Consider the following 11,273-nt stretch of genomic DNA (forward strand, 5'->3'; position numbering starts at 1 on the left):
TGGAACAAAACCCAGCTCAGTGCCCCGTCACTTGTGAGAAACAGGCTGGGAGGGCATTACCTGCCTCAGGTCTCATTCAGACCCCTAAGAGACCACCCCCTAGTGAAGGCCCAGGACAAGGAGGGATAAAACAGGTGGTTCAGGTGGGAAGCACCTGTTTTATCCCTCCTTTTATTCATGCAACCAATGTTTTTTGGATACTAGTGTGTGCCAGGTCCTGCAATCAAAAGTGTGATTACAACTGTGGTAAACACTATCCAAGAGATGTACATGGTGTCACAAGGGCCTATAATCAGGATATATAGGGGCCTATGATCAGGATAACTGAACTAATCTGATAAAACCAAGGAAGTGTTGATAATGAAACTAAGATCCAAAGGATGAGCAGACATTAATTAGATTAAGAGGGGAATAGTAGTAACCCAGGCATGAGGAATGATCTAGGCAAAGACCCTGAAATGAGCCAGAGTGCCATGTGCATTGGCTAGCTTCTGCTGCCTAACAAGTCACTCCAAAATTTAGTTGCTTCAAACAACAACCACTTTTTTTAACCCACAGTTTTGCAGGTCAGAAATTTGGCTGGGTTCAGCAAAGCAGTTCCAACAGTCTAGGCCAGACTGTGGCACTGACCCTGGCTGGGACTTACTCATGCATCTGTGCTAGTTGCCAAGTCAGTGAGGAGCTGGGTGGCCATTGGCTGGGGCTCTTTTGTTCTTCACCTCATGGTCTGACATTCTCCAGCAAGCTACCCTGGGTTTCCTCCATAAGGCAGTTAAAGGCTTCCAAAAGGCGGCAAAAAGGGACAAGCTCCAAAGCTCATGTACTTTTCATGCTGCTGTACCCATCACTCTGACTATTGTCCCATTGGCTAAAGCAAGGCACATGGCTGAGCCCAAATCGGTGTGGGAGGGAGGGCACTAGCCAAGGATGTGGTTATGGGGAGAGGGAAACAAACTGGGGACTCTAACCTCAGTGGGTTCAAGGAATCAAAAGAAAGCAGGAAGACCAGAGAGTGAATGTGAAGGGGAGCATGGTGAGGGTGAAACTAGAGTTGGGCAGGAGTCAGGACACGCGGGGCCTCCGAGAGCACTGAGAGTTGGATCTTTACCCTAAAAGCAGGCCAGCACTCTGGTTTCTGATTCTCTGTCGTGCAGGCTTGGTTATCATAAATAAATCCTCTGAAGGCTGAACTGCCCTGGGTGACCTGGTAAAACGGCTCTTCCAAGCTTGAGAAGCCCAGGACCACTGGGGCTACCTAATCCCAGACAGACTCTCTCTGTCCCAGGACAGCAAAGCTGTGAACTCCACCCTAGGGACCAGCTGTTTTCTTGGGAAAAGAGCTGGGGAAGCTGTTAGATGGCCAAGGACGGGAAAGGAAGTAAGCACAGCTGATGTTCCACCAGTGTAGACACCAGTACACCTGCACTACTTGTTAAAATCCTGGAATACTTCCAGACCACTGATAAGCAGCACCGGCCTGAACCAACACATCCCTTGAATATCCCTCCCCCACCTGGCTATCCTTTCCACAGACCCAGCAATTAACAGAGGTAACATCTGGCACAGAAAAGGGTCACCAGGACCTCATCAGGATCTCCAGACAGTGATTCGGCAAGCCATACCACTTGTTAAATATTTTGAACATCACCCCTGGCTATAAGGTGCCTGGTCTCAACTGACCGGAGGGAAATGAAACCATGAACTCAGTGTTGAGGGTGATGAGGGTGACGTGAATTCTGAAAGCCAGCAACTGGTCATTGAATCCCCACCTCCATCTCCTTCTCTCTCCTCCCCAAAGCCAGAAACACCTAGACCCCACCGATTTCTGCCTTTGCCCGTTCAGAATGTCCCATAATCACATTCAGACATTATTGCACTCTTTTATTTACAGAAAACACATATAAAGCATTTCAATGTTCATTTAGCAAACCGAACCACTCTTTTTTTTCTTCTTTTTGGCACAAAGAAATATCACAGATGGACCCCAAGATCAATCAGAAAACCATAACATTTATCAGCCATCACTGGTCCAGAGGCAGCCACAAGACTCAGACAGACGAACAGCATTGCCACAGACTGGAAAAAATAAACAAGGTCCACATTCACCTCACAGTAAAAACCTGCTCACCTGACAGGCAAGGGCGGGCAGGAGGGGGCAGTTTCTCTGCTCCAAGGGAGGGAGGGGCAGTGGGCATTGGGGGGCAGAAGCAGGATGGGGAGGGATAAACGCCATTCATAAATTAGAGAGAGGTGGCCATTTTGTTTTTAACTTCTTACCTCGTAGAAGTAAGACAGTGCAAAAACTACCGTACCCTCGCCACTCGTCCGCTGGAGAAGCTTCAGAAGTTGTGTGGTTTGGGGTGTCTCTCCTCTCAGGTGCCCGTGTGTGTGCGCGCATGTGTGAATGTGTAAGTGCGGTGCTTGTAAACATTGTCACCATCTACCAGAGACACACATCCTTGTGTCTGAACGGGGTGGGGCTGGGGCTGGACCCCACTTCAGGCCCCCTCTGCCCCAGAGATTCCTGTCCAAGACTTAGTGCAAATTTCAGAGACAAAGAGAGGCAGAGGAAGCGGGGTCTGGACAGGGGGTAGGGAGGACACAAAGACGGGGTGGGAGAGGGAGGGGTAAGTAAGGCAACAGTTCAAAACGGTCCATTTTATCAAAGCCGACACCGTGTCCCCCTCGCCCCCACCCACAGAGCCCTGGTCACGAGAAAGGGCGGAAGTCCCGCCCCTCCACCAGGCTGATGGAGGGGTTCTTGAGCTCCTCCTCGGACTTGGCCATCTTGTAGCCCAGCTGCGCCAGCACCCGCTGACACGCGTTCTGGGCAAAGGCCACGATGTCGTAGGAGAGGCGGAAGCGCCACTTCTCGGCCGTGGCCGCCGAGTTTCGCACGGTGCCGTATTTGTGCTTGCCCAGGGTGGGGTCTCCCCGCGTGTTGTTCTGGATCCAGCGCGCCACGTGGCTGTCCAAGGGGATGCCCAGGAAGCCGTAGATCTCCTCGGTCTTCTTCATGGGGTTCCTGGCCAGGTCCTCGTAGCGCACCAGCATGTACTTGCCCTTGAGCCACGGGGGCCGCATGAGGCCGGTGGACACGGAGTTGGAGAAGTCCTCGCACACCGTGGTCAGCTGCGTCACGTCCAGGTTGTAGGGCTTCCTCCCGGTGCCGTACCAGAGCCGCCAGAGCCGGTACGTGTCGCGGAAGGTCTCGCTGCGGGAAGCCAGAATGCCACGTGGGTCGCGGACCAGCTGGATGACCTTGAGGTTTAACCGGGGGTCTTCAACCAGGGCCCGCAAGTCGTTAACCTCGGGCACCCGCACCGTCTTAATGGCCACGTGGCTGCGCTCCCGACAGGCCTCGGCGGCCACCGTCAAGTTTAGCAGGCCACACTTGCGCACGCAGTCCCCCTCCTCCAGCACCAGGTCCGCGGAGCCCGGAGGGTCGCACACGGGGCGAGAGCACAGTACCCTGCTGGCCCCGCGACGGAAGATCCTGTCGGTGGTGTGGTTGACGGGCGGCGGCCTGATGTAGTTCTCCAAGAAGTAGAGGTCACAGTCGTAGAGGCTCCTCAGGAGGTCACGGCTGGCTCCCAGCATGACCCGCCGATCCGCGGGGCTCTTGCCCTGGGTGAAGCGGGGGATGAGCGTGTTCTGGACGTGGTAGAGGGGCTCAAACAGGTAGAAGACGTCCAGGTGCTGGTTGAAGAGCTGGCCCACGAAGGAGGAGCCGCTGCGCGTGGTGGCCAGTATGAGGATGTGGGTCTTCCGGGAGAGGTTATAGGCGAAGGTGGGGCTCTCTTCGCACAGCCTCTCGGCCAGCCCCGCCTCCGCCAGACCCGGGCAGGTGTGGAAGGACTTGGCGGTGAAGGTGCGAATGGCCGTGTACTGGATGGCGATGGAGGCCAGGGCAAGGAGGAGGACGGCCTTCCAGGAACATTGCATGGCTGGGCACCTTCATGGGGCTGCTTCTCCACCATGTGAGGTCTGTGGGCAAAGGCGGGCAGCCATCAGGGAGCAGCCAGGCTTGGGTGCCTCCCAAGGCCAGCGGCACTGGCTTGCTCCCTCGGGGAAGCTGGTCTCCAGCCCGCCCGGGGAAGGGCTGCAGCTCCCTGCGTCAGTGCTCACACGTGCATCTGAGGCCTACATGGCACCTGCACGAGACTTTACCATTCTCTGGGAACTCCTGGGAGCCTTTAGGGACTGATTCCCATACCTTGGGGTCTACCCTACAGAAGGCTGTAGGGTCTCCCATCATGAGCTGGGTTCCTCAGTGGGGCCTGACTGGGCAAGACCCTAACACTCCCAACTCCCACACTTGGGAATGACCAGTTCCCAGCTCAAGCCATTCCCCTCTCACTGCCTGCCACCCCTGCTGGCATCTCCTGGGCCCACCTGCATCTTCTTCACCCCCACGAGCTGGCACCCAGTTCCCCAGGTGGTCATCTTTCCTCCATCCCCTGCCCACCCCCAAGAGGAAGAAGAGTCCACGTCAGATGCCTCCCCCCGACCCAAGTCCTCATGTAGAAAGAACCCCTGCACACCGTGAGCTGGTGGGCTGCTAGCATCCCATGCCTACCGGGCCGGGAAAGGTGGACAACTGTGTCATGCCCTCCCCCCTGCCCCCCCAGAGTTACAGATGCAGGTGACTAGCTTATTCCAGAAAAGGACTCCCGGGGCTCACGGAGTCCCTAAGAGTCAGCTGGCCCAGAGCAGAGACAGGGTCCAGGGGCTGCTGAGAAGCATCCCTTCCTGGGCCCCAGCGCCCTCCAGGATTTCCTCCTGGCCACTGAGGGAGGGGTCTGGGCCATGGGGCAGATGACCCTACTGTCAGCAGAGTGAACTGGTTCCTCCAGCCCCCCTCCCCCAGCCAGACCTCAAAGGCCTCCACCTTTAGGCCCTCACCCCCTTCTGCCCACCGGGTAAGCGCAGGGACCCCACTGTGATCCAACAGTGGCCCCAGAGAACCCAGGCAGGGCAGTGAGAAGAGGAAGGGGTGGTACAGAAGGGGCATCTCAAGGAACTGAGAAAGCATGGGGGATGGGGAGGGCAGGGAGAGCAGGGAAGAGGAGCTAAGCTGGGCGTTGGAAAGCCGCCCCCCGAGATGGGCTAGCTCGGTGACCAGCCCTGGGGAAGGCGGGGCAGAGAGGACTCACCAAAGAGGGGCTGTTCTGGGCTGGGCAGTCCGCAGCCGCCAGGTCTCCAGGCCCAGCCGGCAGTCACTGCCTGTGCAGCAGCCCTGTGGCCACAAGACTGCAAGGAGAGAGGGAAGGCAGGGGTGCTGAAGGGGGGCTCCAAGCTCCTCCCTCCCCACCCCTTCTCTCCTGTGTCCTGCGCACCACAGACAGCTCTCCAGGGCTGCACAGCAAAGGCCCTGCCTGCTCTCCCAGATTTACCACTGACTCAGAGCTCCAAATAACCCATTGCCATCTCTCATCCCCTGGATCCAGCCCTCTGAGGCCTGGACCTCCTTCACCCACCTCTTCCACCCCCTACCCATATCCTCCTAGCAAGTCTCAGTCCCTGTGCTCACACCACGCCCCAGTGGGCAGGGAGCTGACAAGCCTGCCCGCCCAGCTGGCCGAGCATTGGTGCCCCACCTGGGCAAGCCCCCCGTGGAGACACCCCTCCCAGCTACCACCAGAGGGAGCTGCGAAGAAATCCACCGGCCGCAAACACCCCCAGGCCTGGCGAGCTCAGTTCAGCTCTGGTGACCAGACTGACCCAACCAGACACAGCGGCTAGTGCCCAAGAACGAAACAGTCAGAGTCAAAGTTGTCCCAGCAAATGGGGCCGGGGCACAGTCCAGACTGGTTCCGCAGTTAAAATCAGCAGAGCATCCTGACCCTTTGCAATTCAACTTGTTCAGTGATTCCCCAAGAGAGGGGTTTAGCGGAAGTCAGCAAGGACAGGGGTGCTCACCCCAGATCTCCAGGCGGAAGCGGTGGCTCAGCCGAGACCACCCACACGCTGAGGCCCACGAGGAGGGGACAGCCAGGAAGCGAGGTTCCTCTTCTAGCCACCCGGAGAGAGGAGAACGGCTACCTGAAACTCAAAGCAACAGTGGACCAGGGAGCATCCGGGATCTGGATGCTCTTCACAGATCCTGAGTTAAAACACCAAGACGGCAACGTTATTTTGGTTAGTGTCCACTGAGTATTTCCTAAGTGCTAAGCGGTTTCCCCGCCCTAGCTCATCAATTCCCCGCAAGAACTTTACATGGAAAGCATTGGCTCCATTTCACAGAAGAGAAAGCTGAGGCACAGAGAGGTGGAGAAACCTACCTGAACTCACATGCTTGGCTTACCCCCATCTAGCAGGTTCCCCAGAGCCCACTCTCCTTCCTTCTAAGGAGATTTGATTTACCGTTCCTCCAGGTTACCTGTACTTGGCCTTCGAACATGCATTCAATTAATGACCCCCCCCCCATTTGTTTGTGAATCGGCATGAGAGGGACCGGACATTAGAAGGGGACTTCAGACGGTTTCTGAGACTTAGAGCATGTTTCTTCCCTTTGCTGTCTGGTCTGGTCGATCTACTGGCTCGTGGCTGATGGGGTGAACTCCTGTGCCTGTGAATATGCTTCCCACATCCCCTGTATGGAACGACTCCCTGGAGGGCAAGGCGAGTAGGTCCTCATTTCCCAAACCTGCAGTGCTGCCTGGCTCGGCTCACTCACCCAACTCGCCACATCATGTTATTCCTGACAGCCCCCTCTGGAAGGTCACCGTCCTCACTCCCGTTGTTCAGATGATGAAATTAAGATTCAAAGACTAAGCAAATGGGCATGATAAGCAAGGAAGAAGTAGCAGAGACTCGAATCCCTCTGGGACAGACTCTTAGGCCAGTGCTGTGGCCCTTTCACACCAGCACAGTGGGGAAGAAACATGCTGAAGCTTGAGGAGGGGCACAGAAGCTGGAGTGAGATGGCAGGGGGCCGGCTGAGGCTCTGGGGCCTAGGAGTCCTGTTTTAAGTATGAAACTCCACTTGGTACCTAGAGGAAGCAGTACCATGTCACCAGGTGGCAGTAAATGGGGGAAAGCACAGTCTAAATTCTAGGGAAACTCCAACGTGACCAGAGCAACACCACAGCCCTGACCACATCCCATCCCACCCTGCCTCACACCACGACAGCAGAAGGTGCTGTCTCCATCGGTACCCAGAGAGAACAGCTTCTCTGCATTAAATGTGACTCCCCTGCAAAGTGCAGGCCCACCCTTTCCAAGTGCCCCAAGACAAAGTGAACACCTTTAGAGAACAGGGAGGGAAAGCCACCAATATTCACGCAAAGTAATATTTTTAAGTTATTTAGGGGTCCGTTCTTTAGTTGCAATGCTGTTTCATTCCACTGTACTTCCTTTGTATTTATTCACAAGCATGTTAGTCACCTAGTATGAGCCAGGCACTGTTCTGGGCACTACGGATAAAATAACACAAAGGAAAGCAAGCACTTACTGGGCATTCGAGATGTTTCTCCCAGGCATATGCTCCCTTCCCAGGCATCAGTTCGTCTAGCCCTCACTAACCTTGTGAGATCATAGTCCCATTCTACAGATAAGCAGACTGAGGTTCTGCAAGGTTAGATAACTTCCCCAAGCTCGCACCCTTAGTAAGAGGTAGAGCCAGGATACCAGCTCAGGCGGTATGCTCTAGAGTCCATGCTCGAACCCTCCTCCCTGACCCACTCCCTCTTCAACTACAACCAGCACCCTTTGGTTCCCACCAAGACAGGAAACAGAAGCCTTAAAGGGACTCCACTTAACTCTAGGATTCCAGTTCCAAAAACAATTCACCCAAGGTTATCTTTAAAGAGGAGCACCTTTCAGGGAGGAGACCATTTAAGTTTCTTCCCCCCACTTTCCCTCCCTACCGCCACCCAAAGAAACGTAAGGCCAGGCCTGGAGCCTGCTGTCTTTGTCAATAAATCAGAAGTAACTAAAGCATCATTGCAAAGTTATAAATCCCTAAAAAAGTAGGACTCGGATTCACTAGGTGCAGCCTGGACACACAGGAGGGGAATGTGTTTGAAGGCCCAGACACAAGCCATCCCCCTCCCCCTGCCCCAGGAGGGCAAAGTGAGGGCATGGGAACGGGAAGACGGAGGAAATCTGGCCCTCCTAGAACTGCCCCTGCTCTCCTGCCAGCCTGGCAGAGCCGGGGCCACGGCCGGCCAAGCATCCTTGGTATGCTGGAGGCATCTGCCCTGGAAACCAGAGGCCCCGAGGCCAGGCCCTTTGTTCCCAGGGGAGCTTTGGCCACTGCAAAGGACTCCTCAAGGCCCTCATCCTCTAAGCCAGACTGTGAGCCCCAGAGCCCCTCTCTGGGCTTCTAGCAGCCTCTGGCATGGCCTCCCTCCACCTCTGGTTAGTCAAAATCCAGGCGCGCCTTAGACACAGGGACCAAGAATCTGTAACTTCTGTTGGAAGTCACCCACTCCCAAAAGAAAGCTCAGATAAAGCAGGGCACAGGATGGGAGTGGAAAACACCTCTTCCTGGGAGAACTGTAATTCAGAACTAAGAGCTCAAGCCATGAAACCACCTGGATCTGTCACTTAGCAGGTGCACGGACCTGGGTGACTCACCAGTTGTCTCTGAGCCTCAGTCTCCCCACCCGTAAAGGAGGTACAACCATAGCGGTGGTTATAGGAACAGGCATATAACACGGCACAGCCTTGTGCTTGGGACAGTGGCTCTGGCACCAGCCCCGTTGATGGCCAGACTTCTCAATCTCCCTGGACCTTTGTGTTCTCACCTGAGAAGTAGGGACAATCTTAACAAGGCTGTTGTAAGGACTAATTAGTTAATACAGTGCCTGGCATGGAGTAGGCACTCAACAAATGTTACTATCATCATCATTAAATGTCTTGTTTGCTTTTTGTCTCAGGGAAGCCCCTCAGAACACATCATCACTCTCCCTAACCGCTGTGCCCAGACCTCTGCCAGGCAGGTCTCTGCCCAAAACCACTTCCGCCGGCTCCTCTCCCAGCCTGGGAGCTTTCTCCTGCGGAGCCACCGCAGTGGCTTTCCTACTTCCCTCTAGTGGCCACGTCCTGTAGTGCAGCCTCTTAGCGCTGCGTCTTTGCTGGGTTCAGAAGTCCTGGCTGGTTGGCTGCAGCCTAATGTGAGGATGCAGGCAGCGGGAGGTGATGTTGCGGGTGGCATGAGGTGTGAGGATAACACGCCACCCGAGCTACGGGCCCTGCTCTGTGCGCCCCCTCTCCCTCACCCACACAGCAAGAGGCAAGCAGCAACAGGCAGCCTCACATCATCCGGAGGGCCTCTGCTTCCTAGTCTCATTCCGCTCTGGCAGGAGAAGGAACCCTAACCTGAATGTCACAGGCAGGGGCAGCCCACAGGCTCGGCATTTCCCTGGCTGGGTGACCTTGGACTCACCCGCCTGGCCTCTTTGCGCCTCGGTTTTTCCATAGATCCAATGACTCTAAGGGCTTCCCAGATCTGGCCACTGGAGTTTTCTGATCCCAGGAAGGCCCCATACTCCATCCTCAGAGTCAGGGCCACCATCGCTGCAGGCTGGGGGACCCTCCTTCGGAAGTGGGAAGGCTCCAGTCACCTTCCAAGAATATACCAGGGCTGGCAGCTCTGCCCCTCCCTCAGTCTGATCCGTGGCTGCCCCAGTGAGGCCCACGGACCAAGGGGCTCTGCCCTCTGCAGAGTTAGCCCCTGCCACCTGCTCTATTACATCCCATGCAACACAGTGCTATGGGCCTTTGTCTTTACTGGGCCACGGACCCCCCTTGGAGAGACACAATCCCTCTTCCCAGGAAGACCCATTTGTGCCCACAATTTAATACACACAATTAGAAGGTTCTTAAACGTCCTAAAACTCGCATGTGGGCATCCCTTCTCTTCCCTAGAGGCTTAACCCCTTCATTATTAGCATTCTCCTTGACCCCAGGGTTTTCTTTTCAACTGATTCTATCCGAGAAGGCTCCACAGATGTGTAAGCACTGATGTGGAAACATCACCTGAAATATATTATTAAGTAAAAAATCTAGGGCCAAAAAAGACATGGGCAATAGTGTGCCACCATTTCTCATTTTTTAAAAATCTATATATTTGAATTTATGCAGGAACAACCACAAGAACTTGCACTGAACCAGTTGTAGCTGCCCAGTGCGAGGAGCTAGGGGACGGGTGGGAGGAAGGCATAGTTTATACTGAGTGTGTTGTTTCAGTTTGAGTTTATTAACCTTGGGGGACAGAGTGAAGCTACCCCACGCAAGAACTGGAGGGGCAGCTGATGACAGGGTGGGGCACTGAAACTCAGCACTGGCGTCTCACTGTGTCCCCGATTCCGTCCCCAGGGCACTGCCGGCCAGCTCTGTCCTCCCACATTTCCAAGGCACCAGGGTCGAATTCACCACCTTTCTGCCAGAACTGGGCTTGGTCTGCTCAGGTGGGGGACAGCAGTCACCTGGGGCTGCTGAGACAAGGCAGCAGCTGAAAAAGGGCGAGACCTCAAAAGGGAGCCTGGGGCTTTGGGGAGCAGCTAAGGCCTGAGTTGGGGAAATGACTCCCCTCCCCGTTTTTTTCTCCCTGTCACTTTTTTCCTCCTTTTGTGAAGCCCTGGGGAGACAGGAAAAGCAGAGGAAGAAACCTGAACATTGTATTTCTCACCAGACTCAGGAGCCAGTATGGAGGGGCCCCAAGGCTCTGGGGTCCCAGGAACTGGAGCAAGGGGCAGAGGGAACTGGACGGGGGCGGGGGGGGGGGAGTTGGCAAACAGGCCTCTGGGATGGAGACTGCAGAAAGGAAATGCTTAATCCCTGCGTCTGCAGTGGCCAGCATCGATCCACCATAAATGTTTGTTTGGTTAAGGCTAAAACACATAAAACGGCAAGGTTTTTTCTTCCTAAGGAAAATGGGGTGATGAAAATGAGGCAATGGGAAAACAGGGGTACGAAAGTCTGAAAGAACTAGGAGCCACGTAGTATACAACAGCCAAGACACTTCTGGGCGACACAGACAGGTCAGAGCTACCTGGCTGCCAGTGGGAAAAAGGAAATATTTCACTTACACGTTTCATAGCATCCGTGAGATGAAGATTAAAGCACCTGCTCAAGAGATGCCCAGCTATTACTGATACTGAATCCAGCACAAGATTTCTTCTTAAGGGTCTCCTAGAGAGCCCTGAGCAGGTAGCCCTCACGCCTAATAAGTCCAAGGAGAAGCTTCGCAGGGCTGTGTCCTGAATCAACCTTCAAGGCGAGCGGTATGCCCACATAGAGTTCAGCCAGTGCAACCTTCCAGG

General features: G+C 54.9%; 1 protein-coding gene across 1 annotated transcript; it reads right to left on the reverse strand.

Annotated features, from left to right (window-relative positions):
* Positions 1 to 2,709: 2,709 nt before the first annotated feature.
* CHST1 (carbohydrate sulfotransferase 1) lies at positions 2,710 to 3,945 on the reverse strand (the record flags this gene model as incomplete). Its single annotated transcript, XM_082844757.1, has 1 exon — positions 2,710 to 3,945. The coding sequence occupies one exon, from the start codon at positions 3,943 to 3,945 to the stop codon at positions 2,710 to 2,712; it is 1,236 nt and encodes a 411-aa protein (XP_082700883.1).
* Positions 3,946 to 11,273: the final 7,328 nt, after the last annotated feature.

Source organism: Leucopleurus acutus (assembly GCF_964270905.1).
Source record: "Leucopleurus acutus genome assembly, chromosome: 8".
Classification (NCBI taxonomy): Eukaryota; Metazoa; Chordata; class Mammalia; order Artiodactyla; family Delphinidae; genus Leucopleurus; species Leucopleurus acutus.